This window comes from Pezoporus occidentalis, unplaced genomic scaffold (genome assembly GCF_034315485.1).
Source record: "Pezoporus occidentalis ecotype Australia unplaced genomic scaffold, CSIRO_AGI_Poc_V1 ctg250, whole genome shotgun sequence".
Classification (NCBI taxonomy): Eukaryota; Metazoa; Chordata; class Aves; order Psittaciformes; family Psittacidae; genus Pezoporus; species Pezoporus occidentalis.
In genome coordinates this window covers 76104-93623 of record NW_026914395.1, presented here as the reverse complement: position 1 = coordinate 93623, position 17520 = coordinate 76104, and the positions used below count along the sequence as shown (strand labels likewise).

The window sequence follows — 17520 nt, the reverse complement described above, 5'->3', positions numbered from 1 at the left end:
GAGCAACACCAGCCCCAAACCACCCCCCTTCCACAGCACAGCGCGTCCCAAACTCCTACAGTTTATTGGACAATGGGCATGGGAAGGGTGTGGAACTGTACATGTGTAAAAAAAAAAGGAAGGAAAAGGGTCGGGAATGCCAACGGCTCCGGGGCCCTCACGTGCTCGACGCCGTTTTCCTCCGCTTGAGCCGCGCTCGCCAGTCCTCGGGCAGCGCCTCGAAGTTGGCGTTTCTCTCTGCCATGCCGCTGCGGGACCAACCAAGAGGGGTGTCAGCACCCCCACTGCCCCTATGGGGAGCGGAGATGGGGATGCGGGTGGCGGGGGGTGAGGAAGCATCCGTCAAGCGAAGGCAGCACGTACCTCATGAGCTGCTGCTGCTTCCACTCCTCGATGCGCCGCTGGGCCGTGGTCTCCCGGTCCTCCTCGCTGGAGCTGGAATTGTCCTCCTCATCCAGCTTCCGCTGGATGCTCTGCCACTTCTTCACCAGCGACGGCATCTTCGTCTTGCCCTTCTTGCCCTGTGCCAGACACGCCATGAGCCGTGGTGGGAGGCTGGCTGGGAAGGGGGGGGGTAGAGGCATCGCCGCGGCACCGCCGCATGCGCTCACCTTCTCCTTCCGCCCCTTCCTCGGCTTCTCCTTGTCCGGCGGCGGCGGTGGGGCCTTGGGGACGGGAGGTGGGGGGGTCTGTGGGGGCGGCGGTGGCGGTGGCTGCTCCGTGGTGCCGGTGCTGGTGTTGGCAGCAGGCAGGGCCCCTCGCACCGGTGCCGGCTGCACGGCGGCCGCGGCCAGGCTGACGGAGGTGGCGCACTCCGAGTAGCTCATGAGGGCCGGTGCGGCGGGCGCGGTGACGCTCATGTAGCCCGGCTGCAGCCCCATTGGGGTGGGCTGGGGGCCTGGCCCCATGCGGAGGTTGGGGCGAGCCTGGAGCTCGCCCTGCAGGCGCTGGCGGGGCCGGAGCGAGGCCAAGGGCACCGGTGAGGGCTGGTACTTGGCGGTGGGCAGCAGGGGCTGGCTGTAGAGCACGGGGCAGCTGCCGATGGTGGCCGTGCGCTGCAGCAGCGCCGGGGCCATCTCCACGGCTTTCCTCTTCGGTGGCTTCACCGAGAGCAGCGGCACCGGGCTGGCTTCGGCGGCAGCCTGGAGGGGAGCAGGAGGTGAGGGGCAGAGCCCCGAGGCCACGCACCAGCGCCCTCTTCGTGGCGCGGGGTGGGAGCTCTCACCTGGGTGCTGCCGGTGGCAGCCGGGCGCGGGAGAGGCTTCAGGGGAGCGTCTTCCTCTGTGCCCGGGGCAGGCGGCTCCTCGCCCCCCTCATCTTCCATCTCCACTTCCTGGATCTCTCCATCTTCTCCCGGCGGTGGTGGCGGCGGAGGGGGCGGCGGAGGTGAATCCGGTGGCGGCGGAGGCGGGGGAGGCATTTCCAAAGGCAAAGGAGGCTGGAGGACCGGGACGGAAGACTGAAGCAGAGTCCAAAATGGGGTGAGCGGCATGAGAGACGGAGCAGGAACTTGGCCTGAGAAGGGTTCTTTACAAAGGGAGCCTGAAGAATACACATCGACACAGGCTTGAAAACCCACGCGACGGACGGGGCCGCCTGCTGCTGCCTCCCTGCCAGGGCCCTGCAGGCAGAGCTCAGGCCATGGGCTCGACGTCGCCTTCCCCGGCACCGCTGCAACGACGCCTAAATCCAACGGGACAACGTGGATGCTTCACTGAAGGCACCACGAGGCCACAAGGAGGGATCCCTACCACCTGAGCGCTCGGTGCGGCCTCACGACGCCCACCCTGGGGCTCAGACCCCCCCCCCAACCCACAAGGATCCCCCCCTCAGCCCGGGCCGTACCTGCGGGGCGCTCGGCAGCATCCTCGGCGTGCTCTCCCTTGTCCTTTGGGGGTGGTTTAGGAGGACTGGCGCTGGCCTTCCCGTCGGCTGTCCGCTGGCCTTCCTCTTCGTCCTCCCCGTCGGGGAACTCCCACTGGGACTCTCCTGAGCGCTCGTTAACATAGAAATAGCGTCTATGCTCCCTAAAGCACAAGAAACAGAAGGCAGCTTTTAGCTTCCCTTCCCCGCCACCGACACTCCGAGGCGGGCCTGCCTCCCTCTCGCAGGGCTTCAGAGCCCCTTTGGCTTGGCAGCAGGGCTGCCACCGTTCCCACAACAACGTTTGAGAGGACCGGAGAGAGCCCGGAGGTGCTTTTGGCTCAAGAGCTAGTTTGCTGGCTGCCTGCAGGTCGCCCCTGAACCGGCCCCCCCCTCCCTTCTCGGGAAGGAGCAGCAGAGCGACGTCGCCAGGCCCCCCCCCCCCCGGGGAGGGGGGGCTTGCAAGCGCTGCCCCCTCGGGCTGGAAGTCGCCCTCCGAGAAGAGGCACCGGGAGGGGGGGAACAGCCCCGATGGAGAGGAGAGGCTGCCCCCCCCCCACCCCCGTGGTGCGCGGAGGAGGCGGCTTTATAGGGTGTCAAAACCAACACAGTGAATGCTAGAGAGAGGGAGCGGATCTGGGAGCTGAAAAACAAAAGAGCAAAGATTTCAAAACAAAGGAAAAGCAATTCCATCCAGAAAAACCATCAAAAGGAAAGGACAAAGAAATGTTTGGGTCTGACCTGCTGGCAGCAGACACAACTCTTGTTCTTCGTTCCGGCGGGGAGCTGGGGTTTGTCCTTGGGTAGAGCTGTTGGTCAGAAGAGGTGATCCAGCCATCCTGCAAAGTTCACAGAGCTCTCGCATGCGCGACCCCCCAGGCCCGCCCTCCAACAGCGCCTTCCACTCGGGAGAGTGACCACGAGCTCTGTCCGATCAAGGGGGGAAATCAGCTCCGTCTCTGGGATCCTCCGGCTGCGGGGTGCTTGCCTCAAACCCCACGGCGGTGCTGCGAGCGCCGGGAGATGCCGCTCTCTGCCTGCCCAGCATTGCTAACACAGCCGCTTGCTCTCAAGTGTCCGAGAGGGGACCGGCGCCCACGTCGTCGCGTGCTGATGGTCACAACTCATGTCTGAGATGTCAGAGATGAAAGGTGAGAAAGGGAGGAGAGCTCGTACCTGTCCCAGTGGCAGGACCAGCCTTTAGGGGTGGCGTTTATTTCGTATTGTTTGAGCTGTTCGCCTGCGTCTTGGAGTTTGCGTTTGAGGTAGTTTCCATTGAGAGCACCTTCGCGCCAGTCTGCAATGCGGGTCTGCAGGGCAAGAACCAAGGGGGGGGAAGTGGGGGGAAAGCTGTTGGAGGGAGGCCACAAACAGACCCCCAACCCCACCCCAGGGACATGAGGTTGGGGAGACTCCCTTGCACCGGGGAGGGGGGGAGGAGGAAGCCAGTGCCTCCGTGCAAAGCCATGCTCTCCCCCCCCCCCCCATACATGGAGGGAAGGGGAAAGAAGGAAGGGGGGCACACGGCCCCCAGGATCACCGGGCAGGATGTGATCCGCTTCGGAACACAAGGCCAGAGGGAGCAAGGGGAGCGGGGCAAGGCTTGGTTACCTCTGTCTGCAACAGCAGCATGTGGAAGTTGGAGATAGACTGCCTGTGGATGCCCAGGAACTCCAGTTTGTTAGTCAGGGTGTTTGCCAGCTCTCCGATCTGAAACTGCCGGGGACAAAGGGGACAGAGTCAAGAGCCACCCTCCCACAGCGGCGCCGGGCGCCCGCGGCCCCCGTGGCTCGCTCCAGGCCATCCCGGCAAACGGGGTTTGGGATGTGACTCCCCGTCAGCCCCGCTCCCTCCTGCGCCCCGCTGTAGCTGAGGGAGGGAGGTGCCAGGGAATCCTGGCTTCTCCATGCAGGAGCTCGTCCCAAAGGAAGGGAGTAGGCTCTGGAGTTACACCAGGAAGCGCTCCGTCTGATCCAACTGCTTCCCAAAGGAAAGCCCAAAGGGCTGGGATATGGTTTCAGGATTCCCTCGTGAGCAGAGACAGGATCTCCATTAGAGACTCAGTCCCACAGTGACAACCATCACGCAACCGCAGCACCCAGCGGGAGCCAAATCCAGTGTGGGCACTGCCCAGGGACAGGGGGATCCCCACGTCCATCCCCCAGCTGAGGGGAGGCATGGCAGCGGCTGTAAGCCAGGAATGGGGACACCAGGAAGGGGTACCCCAACGGGAATGCTCTGAAAAGGTTGTTTTCCCTTCACTCTTTAGCAGATGCCTGAGGCAGGGAAATGAATTCATTCCCACGTTAGCTATGGAGAAGCCAGGGAATATCCCAGTGCTGCGTGTGAGCGGGCAGAGGAGGCCCCGGTGGATCCCTGCAAACCAGAGCTGGCTAAAGAGAGATGACCCCAAAGTGATGAAGGCAATGGATTACCCGAGGAGACGGCATCCCTCCACCGCCTCCAAAGGGATCCCGCGTGGGGAAGTGCCACACTGCACTGCCCATCCCACAGCGCCGGGGATGGCTTGAAAGGCTCCAGGGCCAGCGAGCCTGGTTCTGCTGGGGACTGTTTTACCTTATTTTACTGAAAATTCAGTTAAAAACCTCCTCAAGCCTCCTGAGGATGCTGCTGTGCTGGGGCAGGGGCATCCCATCTCAGCTCTCCTTATTTCATAGGCGAGATGCAGCTCCCAGTGCTTACAGGGGCTGCAGGGAACCTGGAGAGGGGCTTTGGCCAAGGGCCTGGAGGGCCAGGCCGAGGGGAATGGCTTGAACCTGCCCGAGGGGAGACTGAGCTGAGCTCTTAGGCAGAAGCTCTTCCCTGGGAGGGTGCTGAGGCGCTGGCACAGGGTGCCCAGAGAAGCTGTGGCTGCCCCATCCCTGGCAGTGCTCAAGGCCAGGTTGGACACAGGGGCTTGGAGCAAGCTGCTCCAGTGGAAGGGGTCCCTGCCCGTGGCAGGGGTCGGAGCTGGGTGAGCTTTAAGCTCCCTTCCCGCCCGAACCATTCCATGGTTCTATGCATCTGCCAGGAAATCCTTTCCTTCCCCACTGGAAAAATAACGAAGTGGCAGGAAAGGAGGGCAGGGAGGAGGCTGGCTTTTGACTTCCCATCAAGAAACCACCCAGCACACGTTGGTGCCAACGTCTGCTACCAGAAGGATGCTTAGGAGCCAAACTGCACAGCACAGGTAATGAGCGAGCAGGGAATTCCAAGGCCAAAGGTCTCCCTGACGGCTCCGTGTGTCCCCGCCACAGCCACAAAGAGCAAACCAAGGCTGGGGAGTGCAAACCAGCAGCAGACGCTGCAGAAACCCCCGGTCTGGAGCTAACAACAGCTTCCACAAGTGACCCTGGGAGGAAGGGAAGAGCAACAGGTACCAGCAGGCTCCAGAAACAGAGAGATTACGGACGAGGAGTCTTCCGCCTGGGAACGGGACGTGCCACCGGACTGTAACATGGTTATTGGTGAAAACAGAGTCAAGACAAACACGGCCCCCTCTGTCACAAGTCCCAGGGCTCAGGCTCTGAACCCCCCACACTCCCCCCCCTTGGAGTCCATGGAATGGGTTTTCCAAGCCTTTGCTGCTGGCTCCTGGCAGGGGTATCAGCGTCGGGGATGCCAGCCCAGTGCTGCACGGCTGCTCTCAGAGCAGGATCTAACCCTGGGATCGGAGGTTTAGAGCTTCCACAGGGATACAGATGCCATCCCCACTGGCACATGGCACAGAGGCACCACCCAAAGCTCAAGCGTCCCCGTGGCTGCTGGCCTCCCCTGGGCAGAGGTAACCAAAGCTACCCTCCATGCTGCTGCTGCTGACTCGGATCTCACCGACACGCACCTCCCCGTCTCCATACCTTGAGGTCCTGCTCCTCCTCTTCCACCTTAGGTGGCCCCTGGCTTTTGGCTTTCTCTTGGGGCTCCTCAGCCTCTGGTTCTTTGTCTGGAATGGCATCGGTTGTTTCCATGCTGGCTGCTGCAGGAGAAGAAAGGAGAGGTTGGTTCTCTCACCAGCACACGGCCGGCTGGAGAGGGCAGGGATGGAGCCTCCTTTCCTACAGGAGCCAGTGACAAGAGCCTGGAGTTAAAAGGGAAAGAGGGGTCGTTGCCTCTGGGGTTTAGTGTGGGGCGGTCCTCCCAGGCAGAGGAGGAGCCCGGAGTTCAAGGAAGCATGAAGGGAGCTGCTCACCAGGTGGCCACAGTGCTTCCATCAGGAGGAATTATCAGGTATGAGGTAAGTTTATAAGCATCAGAGCTCCCCAAAAGTTGGCTCAATGCAAGGTTCTGCCTCTATAGCACAGCAGAACAGCTGGGACAAGTGCACTGCTCAAGTGCCACATTCCAGCAGGGAAGTTTGTGAGGGATTCCTTAAGTCCTTATGGCTAACACCACCCCCCCATTCCCAGTGTGTCCTGGTGCTCAAAGAGCAGAGAGGTCCCTTAACCCCCCCCACCAGCAGGGTGCTCAGCTATAAATGCCTTGTTTTGGAGTAACAGCTCCCTGTTCCCCTGTTGAGTGGGAAACCAGCTCCAGGGATGTGCTGCACGAGGCACAGGGAATGCCATCCAATGAAAACACCCCTCGGAGCTGACCCCGTGCCAGGCCTGATCCTGGATCTGAAGGATCCTGTGCCTGAAGCAGGTGCTCCTTAGGGCCACACCAGTCCCATTATGGGGCACGCTCCATCTCCCTCTTCAGCTCAGGGCACTGGTGGAGCAGCTTTTCCTGGACACTGGAGCTGTGCCACGGGGCAGGGAGCTGGACCAAAGCCCCGTGCTGGGAAGGGACCAGCACATCCAGGGCCCCGGGGACTGCCAGGCACAGGCTGTGCCCTCCAGTGCGTCTGGGCAGGGGGAGCAGGAGGGTTGGTACAGGCAGCAAAGGGCAGGGTGCAGCGGAACACTACAACTGCCACGCAGTGGTTTCCTTTCCCTAAGGGAATGTTTGTATGATGCTCCCACTGCACTGCTCTGCACATGGGTGTCATGAGTCTAAAGGAGCAGGGACAGCAGAGCACCACCAGGAGCATGACGGGGGGCATTGTTGCTCGAGTGGAAGAGCTGACACCCCCCCAGGATCCAGCAGCCTCAAGCGAACTGGGTCTTCCTCACAGCGAGGTTCTGCCTCTGTGACAAAGCTTTGGGCACAGGCACTCTTTCCTGACAGGAGCATTGGATTCGGGCACTCTCCACCCATGCTCCTTAACGGGATGAAGGGCAGAACCTGGCAGTGCCCATCCTGGCACCCCTTTGGGAGAAGAGCTGCAGCCCATCCATCCCCCCCTCCCGCTCCCAAGGGAGCCTTTCCCATTACCTGCTTCTCCCTGTTCCGGGCTTTCCCTGCCTGTTTTGCTGGAGCCTCGACTGGCAGACTCGGGGCTGGCAGCTCCCACAAAGAGTTTCCACTTGCCCCGTTTGGAAGCCAACCTGCGGGCCGGATCCTGCGGGGCCGACTGGCTCCCGTCGGACAACGGGCTGGAGCCGGACACACTGCCATCGCCCTCCTCCAGGGCACGCAGCTCCGCCTGCGAGGGACACACAGGGCCATCAGCCTCCTCCTGAGGAGCAGCCACAGGGAAAAGGCTCCTCGCTCCTCACCTTCTTCCTCTCCAGCACCATCTCCAGCTCGAGGGTGTCCTGTTCCTCCTCCTCCTCCTCCTCAGCGCTCTCCCCTGACTGCACCACGCTGCACAGCTCCTCCTGGAGTGGGTCTTCCAGGAGGGGATCCCTGCTGGGCTCCGGCTCTTCCGGAGCGGCCGGAGCCTCTTCTGCTTTCGCCTCCTCTTCTGGAGGGGGCTCCACTTCCTCTTTGCAGATCACCTTCCTCCTCCACCGCTCCTCTTCCTCCTTCACCACGTCGGGCACGAGCGGTGCCAGGAGGGCTGCGGCCACCCCTTTCTTCTCCTCCTCGCTGTTGGAGAGGGCCTGAACACCCTCATTCACCTCCTGCGGGTCAAACCCCACAGTGAGCTGCCAGCAGCTCCCGGCCCCTCACACCAGCCCCACAAAGGGGCCCGTGGTGATGGGGCACCTCTTTTTGAGCTGCCGCCCACCACGGAGCAAGCCCAAAGGGCATCTCCATGCCCTGTGGCCACCAGACCCCGGTGCTGAGCACACCCGACTGACCTTCTTCACCTCCCGCTTGGTGATGGGGGGCCCCCGGCCGACCCCCTTCTCCTGGGGGTACACCTCAGCCGCTGCTACGAAGCCACCGTTGGCGCCTGCCACGGTGCTGCTGAGGAAGAGGAGAGGCTGTGAAGGGCAGGAATAGGGACGACATCCCCACAGGTCCCCCCATAGGGTCTGGCGGCGGGGTCACCGACCTGTGTTGGTAGTGCTGCAGGCCCTGGACCTGCGTGGCCAGGTACTGGGGCAGCTCCCAGGTCACCTCGTTGCTCTGGGTGTTCCAGTAGTAGTAGCAGCCCGTGTTCTCATCCCACACCTCCTGCCAGTCACCCATCTCCAGCTCCCCCACTGCCAGGGACAAGGACAGGATGGGATCCACAGCACAACACCGACCCCATCAGCTCCCAGGGAGGTGATCCTGCCCCTCTGCTCTGTGAGACCCCACCGGGGGCAGTGCTGGTGCCCCCAGCATAAAGAGGCCATGGAGCTGTTGGAGCAAGGCCAGAAGAGGCCACGAGGATGCTCGGGGCTGGAGCAGCTCCCGTATGGAGCCAGGCTGAGAACACTGGGGTAGTGTGGAGACCTCAGAGCAGCTTCCAGTGTCTGAAGGGGGCTACAGGGATGCTGGAGAGGGACTTTTCATTAGGGACTGCAGTGACAGGACAAGGGGTGATGGGCTCAAATCGAAACAGGGGAAGTTCAGGTCGGAGATAAGGCAGAAGCTCTTCCCTGGGAGGGTGCTGAGGCGCTGGCACAGGGTGCCCAGAGAAGCTGTGGCTGCCCCATCCCTGGCAGTGCTCAAGGCCAGGTTGGACACAGGGGCTGGGAGCAAGCTGCTCCAGTGGAAGGGGTTGGGGTTGGAGCTGGAGGAGCTTTAAGGTCCCTTCCAACCCAACCCATTCTCTAGTTCTATGTTTCTGCTGTCACCCTCACTTTCTTCCCCCAGTGACACCCACTTGCCCCCCCCCAGCAGGGCCATGCTCCGCAGGGTGGATGAGGGCCTCACCTCCAGCCAGGGAGCACTGGGTGTCATACTGCCACTCCTGCACAGGCCCAGGATCAGCACCATTGGCTGTGCCCGAGGGCTGCCCTGAGCCTGGGTCCTTGGGCTCCGGGCGGGGAGGTGTGGGGGGAAGCACAGAGGAGGAAGAGGAGGAGGAGGCTGAGGCTGCAGCGGGCTCTGCGGGCTGCGGGGGAGCCGTGATGGCATCGATCTCCTGGGGAAACAACAGCCCCATGGTCAGGTTCTGATCCCAAAGGAGGCGAGAGCGGAGCTCAGCACCGCAGAGCACGGAGCTCCCCCCTGGAGCTGCACTCACCGCCAGGAAGTTGGCCAAGGTGCTGTCGATATCCGAGGAATTGCTGCCATTGGCATCCACGGAACGGGAAGGCTTCTCTGGGGTCTCACCCTCCTCATCGTCACTGTCTGCATAGGCACCGAGCAGGCACAGACCGCCTGGGGAAGGCAGAGCGAGGGATCCTCAGCGGCTCCTCCGCATCAAAGCATCCATAGCGATAGCTCCTGACCCCCAAAATCCAAAAGGGAACAGCCCCCAGCAGCACTGGGAATGGGTAATATGTTCCTTGGGTGGTAAAAATCCCAACAAAACTGGGAGGAGAAAAGAATTCCCCAGCCCTGGAAAAATAAAAGGGGGGGGGAGGGGGTGGTGGGAATCATATCCTGCCTGCAAACCATGGAGGGGGAAATCACTGCTCCCAACAGCACTGTCTTGAGTTCAACAGGATGCTGGGGAGGGACTCTTCATAAGGGACTGGAGCAATAGGACACGGGGTGATGGGTTCAGACTGGAACAGGGGGAGTTCAGGTTGGAGATAAGGCAGAAGCTCTTCCCTGTGAGGGTGCTGAGGCGCTGGCACAGGGTGCCCAGAGAAGCTGTGGCTGCCCCATCCCTGGCAGTGCTCAAGGCCAGGTTGGACACAGGGGCTTGGAGCAAGCTGCTCCAGTGGAAGGGGTTGGGGTTGGAGCTGGAGGAGCTTTAAGGACCCTTCATCCCAAACCAGGCCGGGATTCTGTGATTTAAGGATTAATAGTAGGCAATAAAAGTAACAGGTAAGGAAAAAGAGTACCACTTGTTATTCCCAGCAGGAATAACAGCCTGGAGAAGAGAAGGCTGCGGGGAGACCTCAGAGCAGCTTCCAGTGTCTGAAGGGGGCCTATAGGGATGCTGGGGAGGGACTCTTCATTAGGGACTGCAGTGACAGGACAAGGGGTAACGGGTTCAAACTGAAACAGGGGAAGTTTAGATTGGATCTAAGGAGGAAATTCTTTCCTGTGAGGGTGGTGAGACACTGGAATGGGTTGCCCAGGGAGGTTGTGAATGCTCCATCCCTGGCAGTGTTCAAGGCCAGGCTGGACAGAGCCTTGGGTGCCCTGGTTTAGTGTGAGGTGTCCCTGCCCATGGCAGAGGGGTGGAACTGGATGATCTTAAGCTCCTTTCCAACCCTAACGATTCTATGATTCTATAAAAACACACCGGGTGGAAAACTATCCCACTATCTGCATTTTTAAGGGAAGAAAGCATCAGGTCCTTTCCAACCCTACCTATTCTATGATTTAAAGAGGGGATTTAACATCACACCACAGCCTTGAGAAACAGCAAAGTGGGGGTAAAACCCCTATTCCCCCCCCCAAAATAAGGGGGGGAATCACTCAATAGCATCCTGAAAGGAGTTAAATGGGATCATCACCCTAAACCTGTGAGAAATGGGGTAATGAGGCTAAGAAGTGACCCCCCAAAGGGAATAAACCCCCAAAGCGATTCAAATGATGCTGGCACCCTAACAGTAAGGTGTTTAAGATGGGGTTAATTTAACCAAGCAGTTAAAGGGGTACAACCACCCCCCTCCATATTAAACACCCTAAAGTGATTAAAAACCGCATTTATGAGGGAAAAAAACCTCTTTTCGAGCAAAGGGCTGCCCCCCCTGTGTAAAACCTTAGGAAAAAGCCATTCTGGGGCAGTTTTCCCTTCATTTTACCTCAGGAAACGAGCGTTACCTGTGGGGAACCCTGTAAGAAATGGGGTAATGAGGCTAAGAAGTGACCCCAAACCCGGGAACAAACCCCCAAAGCGATTCAAACGATGCTGGCATCCTAACAGTAAGGCGTTTAGGATGGGGTTAATTTAACAAGGCAGTTAAAGGGGTACAACCACCCCCCCTCCATATTAAACACCCTAAAGTGATTAAAAACCGCATTTATGAGGGAAAAACCCCTCTTTCCGAGCAATACAGCTGTTCCCTGCATAAAACCGGTTGGAAAAACCCATTTTGGGGCGGTTTTCCCTTCATTTTACCTCAGGAAACGAGCGTTACCTGTGGGGAACCCTGTAAGAAATGGGGTAATGAGGCTAAGAAGTGACCCCAAACATGGGAATAAACCGCCAAAGCGATTCAAATGACGCTGGCACCCTAACAGTAAGGCGTTTAGGATGGGGTTAATTTAACCAAGCAGTTAAAGGGGTACAACCACCCCCCCTCCATATTAAACACCCTAAAGTGATTAAAAACCACATTTATGAGGGGAAAAACCCCTCTTTTCGAGCAATACAGCTGCTCCCTGCGTAAAACCGGTTGGAAAAAAACATTCTGGGGTGGTTTTCCCTTCATTTTATGTCAGGAAACGAGCGTTACCTGTGGGGAACCCTGTAAGAAATGGGGTAATGAGGCTAAGAAATGACCTCACAAGGGGAATAAACCCCCAAAGCGATTCAAATGACGCTGGCACCCTAACAGTAAGGCGTTTAGGATGGGGTTAATTTAACAAGGCAGTTAAAGGGGTACAACCACCCCCCTCCATATTAAACACCCTAAAGTGATTAAAAACCGCATTTATGAGGTAAAAAACCCTCTTTTCGAGCAAAGGGCTGCCTCCCCTGCATAAAACCGGTTGGAAAAACCCATTTTGGGGCAGTTTTCCCTTCATTTTACCTCAGGAAATGAGCGTTACCTGTGGGAAACCCTGTAAGAAATGGGGTAATGAGGCTAAGAAGTGACCCCAAACCTGGGAATAAACCCCAAAGCGATTCAAATGACACTGGCACCCTAACAGTAAGGCGTTTAGGATGGGGTTAATTTAACAAGGCAGTTAAAGGGGTACAACCACCCCCCTCCGTATTAAACACCCTAAAGTGATTAAAAACCGCATTTATGAGGGAAAAAAAACCTCTTTTCGAGCAAAGGGCTGCCCCCCCTGTGTAAAACCTTAGGAAAAAGCCATTCTGGGGCAGTTTTCCCTTCATTTTACCTCAGGAAACGAGCGTTACCTGTGGGGAACCCTGTAAGAAATGGGGTAATGAGGCTAAGAAATGACCCCAAACCTGGGAATAAACCCCCAAAGCGATTCAAATGACACTGGCACCCTAACAGTAAGGCGTTTAGGATGGGGTTAATTTAACCAAGCAGTTAAAGGGGTACAACCACCCCCCTCCGTATTAAACACCCTAAAGTGATTAAAAACCGCATTTATGAGGGGAAAAAACCCTCTTTTCGAGCAATAAAGCTGCTCCCTGTGTAAAACTGCTTGGAAAAAGCCATTTTGGGGCGGTTTTCCCTTCATTTTACCTCAGGAAACGAGCGTTACCTGTGGGCTTGACGGCGGGGGGCGCTGGGTGTGCGGTGAGGGCTTCGGGTTCGTCTGTGGAAGGGGAGACGGGGGTTGGGGGGTTAAAAGGGGGTGCAAAGGGGCCGGGGGGGGGGGGGGAAGGCGGGGGGAAGGGGGAACGCGGGGGTACCCCCGCGTTCCCCCCCCTTCCCCCCGCCTTTCCCCCCCCTCACCGCCTTAGGCCGCGGCGAGGCCTCCATAGGCCGCGGTAACAAAGCGCTACCCCCCCCCCCCTTTCCTTTCCCCATCACCGCCGCTTCCCGGTCCCCCCTTTACCCGGTTCGGAACCGGAATCCGGTCCCTCGGGGGCCGCGGGAGCCGCGGGCTCGTCCCGGCGAGGGCCCGGAGGGGAGAGCTGGAGGATGGGCCGGCGGCACGGCGCCGAGCGGGACTTCTTGCCCATGGCGGCGGCGGCGGCGGAGGAAGAAGACGACGAGGGGAGGGAGGGAGGGACGTACGGCGTCGTGACGTCAAGGGGAGGGGCTTCGCTGAGCTCCGCCCACACGGGTGGGGTTATGGAGGCAGCTGGACGTACCCTATAGACCCGACCCTCCCCTATAGGGCTGCCCCTGCCCTAGAGATACGTTGGGTTTATGGAGCCATCCCTGCCCTATAGACATCATGGGTTTATAGAGCCATCCCTGCCCTATAGACACCTTGGGTTTATAGAGCCATCCCTGCCCTATAGACACCTTGGGTTTATAGAGCCATCCCTGCCCTATAGACATCTTGGGTTTATAGAGCTATCCCTGCCCTATAGACCCATCCCTGCCCTATAGACATCTTGGGTTTATAGAGCTATCCCTGCCCTATAGAGCCATCCCTGCCCTATAGACACCCTGGGTTTATAAACCCATCCCTGCCCTATAGATACCTTGGGTTTATAAACCCATCCCTGTCCTATAGACACCCTGGGTTTATAAACCCATCACTGCCCTATAGACCCGTCCCTGCCCTATAGACACCTTGGGTTTATAAACCCATGCCTGCCCTATAGACCCGTCCCTGCCCTATAGACACCTTGGGTTTATAGAGCCATCCCTACCCTATAGACAGTGGGTTTATAGCCTCAGCCCTCCCCTATAGAGCCATCCCTGCCCTATAGACACCCTGGGTTTATAAACTCATCCCTGCCCTATAGACCCATCCCTGCCCTAAAGACACCTTGGGTTTATAAACTCATCCCTGCCCTATAGACCCGTCCCTGCCCTATAGACATCTTGGGTTTATAAACCCATCCCTGTCCTATAGACACCCTGGGTTTATAAACCCATCCCTGCCCTATAGACCCGTCCCTGCCCTATAGACACCTTGGGTTTATAGAGCCATCCCTGCCCAATAGACACATTGGGTTTATAGCCTCAGCCCTCGCCTATAGAGCCATCGCTGCCCTATAGACATCTTGGGTTTATAGCCTCAACCCTCCCCTATAGAGACATCCCTGCCCTATAAACACCTTGGGGTTAGAGACCCATCCCTGCCCTATAGACACCCTGGGCTTATAGTCTCAGCCCTGCCCTATAGATACCTTGGGTTTATAGCCTCTGCCCTATAGACCTCTGTCCTGACTTACAGACCCCATCCCTGTCCAATAGGCCCGGCCCATCATATAGACCCCCACCTGCCCTATAGTATAGTGTTGCCCCCTGAACCTATAGGTCCCATGCATGCGCTGTAACACAGTGCTACCCTGTGAACATATAGCTCTGTTCCTCCCCTATAGGCCCCCTCCAGTCCTATAGCCCCGTTCCTGTCCTGGAGCACAGTACTGGCCCCTGAGCTTATAGCTCCATCCCTGCCCCATGGGTCTATAGTGGCTCTCTTGCCCTATAGCACAGTGCCACCCTGGGAGCCTATAGCCCCACCCCTGCCCTAGAGCAGTGCTGACCTAGGAGCCTATAGCCCTCTTCCAGTCCTATCTGCCCCATAGCCCCACTCCTGGCACTCAAACCTATCGGCTCCATCATTGCCCTATAGCACAACGCCTCCCTCCTTAGCCTACAGCCCCTAGAGCATGGTGCTGCCACTTGAGCCTATAGCTCCATGCCGGCCCTATAACCCAATCCTGCCCTTCAGAGCTGTAACCCCCCCCCACTATAGCATAATCCATCCCTTAGGGGCTATATAGCCCCTTACCCTATAGCGCCGTGGGGCACGGTGGTACCACCGCCAGCCGGGCTGTGGGTGCAGGACACAAACCTGTAGCAACACTTGGAGTTTATTAACCAAAACCACACCAAATAAATAACAGCGAGGGGACGGCACAGGGAGGAGGTGGGGGGGGGAACAACGGCGGCACCCCCCGGCCCTGCTCATCACCCCCATGAGGGCCAGGGTAGAGGTGACCCCCCCCCATCCTCAAACCAGATGGTGATGGGCACAGAAGGAGTGTGCAGAGCACCAGGGCCCGAGCCAGGCCCCCCCCTTTACCCCTGCAGGCGTGGGCTATGGGGCTGGCTCTAGCTGCGGCGGTACAGGCGGTCCCGGGTGGCCACGCTCACCTTCTGCTGGTAGTCCTCCATCTTCTCCGAGAGCTTCTGGTAGAGCTGGGCCAGGGCACAGAGCAGGAGGTGAGGGCTCCCCCCCTGGCCCCACTTTTCCCCTGCTCCACACCCCCCAGCGCCGGGGGGCGGGGGGGGCACCGTGGGGTGCCCCATAGGGAAGGGGTCGGTCCTACCTCCACGCTGTGGTGGTTGGTGGTGCTCTCCCGCAGCGCCTGCAGCAGCTGGTCGATGGCGGTGTAGGGCAGCCACACCATGGGGGCCGTGGCTGAGAGTGGGAACTGGGGGACACACACACACAGAGGGAGCATTGGGGTGCGGTGGCAGCAGAAACGCTCCTCACCATGGGCACAGCTCCTGAACACCAGGGCCTGGCAGCACCGGGGCCTGCCAGGAGGTCCCCTGGCATCTAATGGGGGGGGTTCCACACCCATTTGTCCTGGAAGCACCCTCATGGGCACAACAGAGACATGGAGTGGGTTGGGATGAACCATAGAATACTCAGGGTTGGAAAGGACCTTAAGATCATCCAGTTCCAACCCCCTGCCATGGGCAGGGACACCTCACACTAAACCATGGCACCCAAGGCTCTGTCCAACCTGGCCTTGAACACTGCCAGGGATGGAGCATTCACAACCTCCCTGGGCAACCCATTCCAGTGCCTCAGCACCCTCACAGGAAAGAATTTCCTCCTTAGATCCAATCTAAACTTCCCCTGTTTAAGTTTTAACCCGTTACCCCTTGTCCTGTCACTGCAGTCCCTAATGAAGAGTCCCTCCCCAGCATCCCTATAGGCCCCCTTCAGATACTGGAAGCTGCTCTGAGGTCTCCCCGCAGCCTTCTCTTCTCCAGGCTGAACAGCCCCAACTTCCTCAGCCTGTCTTCATACAGGAGGTGCTCCAGCCCCTGAGCATCCTCGTGGCCTCCTCTGGACTTGTTCCAACAGTTCCATGTCCTTTTTATGTTGAGGACACCAGAGCTGCACACAATGCTCCAGGTGAGGTCTCACGAGAGCAGAGCAGAGGGGCAGGATCACCTCCTTGGACCTGCTGGTCACGCTGCTTTGGATGCAGCCCAGGACACGGTTGGTTTCTGGGCTGTGAGCGCACACTGAAGCCGGCTCATGTTCATTTTCTCATCGACCAGGACCCCCAAGTCCTTCTCCTTGGGCTGCTCTGAATCTCTTCACTGCCCAACCTGTAGCTGGGCCTGGGATTGCTCCAACCCAGGTGTAGGACCTTGCACTTGTCATGGTTAAACTTCATGAGGTTGGCATCAGCCCAGCTCACAGGCGTGTCGAGGTCCCTCTGGATGGCATTCCTAACAGATGAAGGGAGCTTAAAGCTCCTCCAGCTCCAACCCCTGCCACGGGCAGGGACCCCTTCCACTGGAGCAGCTTGCTCCAAGCCCCTGTGTCCAACCTGGCCTTGAGCACTGCCAGGGATGGGGCAGCCACAGCTTCTCTGGGCACCCTGTGCCAGCGCCTCAGCACCCTCCCAGGGAAGAGCTTCTGCCTCAGAGCTCAGCTCAGTCTCCCCTCGGGCAGGTTAAAGCCATTCCCCTTGGCCTGTCCCTCCATCCCTTGTCCCAAGCCCCTCTCCAGGTTTCCTGCAGCCCCTTCAGGCACTGGAGCTGCTCTCAGGTCTCCCCTTCAGGAGCCTTCTCTTGTCCAGGCTGCCCCAGCCCAGCTCTCTCAGCCTGGCTCCAGGGCAGAGCTGCTCCAGCCCTTGCAGCAGCTCCCAAGCCCTCGCAGGATGTGCCCCAGGGAAGGCTCCAGCACATCCCAAAGCCTCACCTCGATTCCAAAGTATCGGTGCCCTTTGCCCAGCACAGCATCCACGTACTCCAGGACCAAATCCACCGCCTCCTCCAGCAGGTCATAGTTGAGATAGAGCCGCAGGAGCTGGGCAGCATCCACCTCCTGTGAGCAAAGGGGGAACCATCAACCAGGGCACCCACCCCGGAGCCACCACGAGGCTGGAGGAACCTGCTCCGAGCCTCAGGAATGGGCACAAGGCTTCCTGGAGCCGGGAATGGGAACGGAGCTCCACCGAGGACGGTGAGGGGCAGCAGATGGGATGTGCGGAGCAGCGTCCCCCATCCCTCGTGTCACCTTGTAGCTGTTGATGAGCCAGTTGGGCAGAGGGATGCCGTGTGCCAGGAGCTTGTTGATGACACAGCGATGGTACAGGCTGTTCTGGGACGGGTACCGCTCCAGATAGGATGAGAGCAGGCGCCAGGCTTCATCTGTGGCACTGCAAGGGCAGGGTTTCCCCTTGGAACCCGTGCCAGCAGCTCCCGTCCCCTGGCCTGCTGCCCGAGGTCCCATGACGGGAGCAGGCTGACAGCACAGGACATGGATCTCCCCATGTCCCAGCCCCACAGGTCTGCTTTATGGGGGTTTATG

The 17520-nt window shown here is 59.1% G+C and overlaps 2 protein-coding genes across 2 annotated transcripts in view; both read right to left on the bottom strand.

The window, feature by feature from the left end:
* Nucleotides 1-45: 45 nt before the first annotated feature.
* Nucleotides 46-13044, bottom strand: FNBP4 (formin binding protein 4). The gene is made up of 16 exons (XM_062623382.1): nucleotides 12889-13044; nucleotides 12592-12645; nucleotides 9308-9468; nucleotides 8995-9205; nucleotides 8186-8336; nucleotides 7989-8094; nucleotides 7461-7808; nucleotides 7177-7387; nucleotides 5721-5839; nucleotides 3475-3579; nucleotides 3040-3173; nucleotides 1846-2027; nucleotides 1226-1542; nucleotides 612-1142; nucleotides 364-521; nucleotides 46-248 (listed from the first exon to the last, which is right to left on the bottom strand). The coding sequence occupies exons 1-16, from the start codon at nucleotides 13013-13015 to the stop codon at nucleotides 158-160; spliced, it is 3006 nt and encodes a 1001-aa protein (XP_062479366.1). The 5' UTR covers nucleotides 13016-13044; the 3' UTR covers nucleotides 46-157.
* Nucleotides 13045-15042: 1998 nt separating this feature from the next.
* The window catches only part of NUP160 (nucleoporin 160), a 31601-nt gene continuing 29123 nt past the window's right edge, over nucleotides 15043-17520 (bottom strand). Inside the window, exons 32-35 of the mRNA XM_062623316.1 lie at nucleotides 17227-17368; nucleotides 16909-17034; nucleotides 15290-15394; nucleotides 15043-15158 (exon numbers count right to left, since the gene is read on the bottom strand). Coding sequence (XP_062479300.1) covers nucleotides 15072-15158; nucleotides 15290-15394; nucleotides 16909-17034; nucleotides 17227-17368 — 460 coding nt within the window. The 3' untranslated portion in view covers nucleotides 15043-15071. The remainder of the gene's footprint in view (nucleotides 15159-15289; nucleotides 15395-16908; nucleotides 17035-17226; nucleotides 17369-17520) is intronic.

Coding starts and splice junctions, on each gene's coding strand:
- FNBP4 (XM_062623382.1), bottom strand. CDS start 13,015: ATGGGCAAGAAGTCCCGCTCGGCGCCGTGCCGCCGGCCCATCCTCCAG. Junction 7,809..7,988: donor CCAAGCGGGAGGTGAAGAAG/GTCAGTCGGGTG, acceptor TTTGACCCGCAG/GAGGTGAATGAGGGTGTTCA. Junction 5,840..7,176: donor CCCGGAACAGGGAGAAGCAG/GTAATGGGAAAG, acceptor CTTCTCCTGCAG/CAGCCAGCATGGAAACAACC.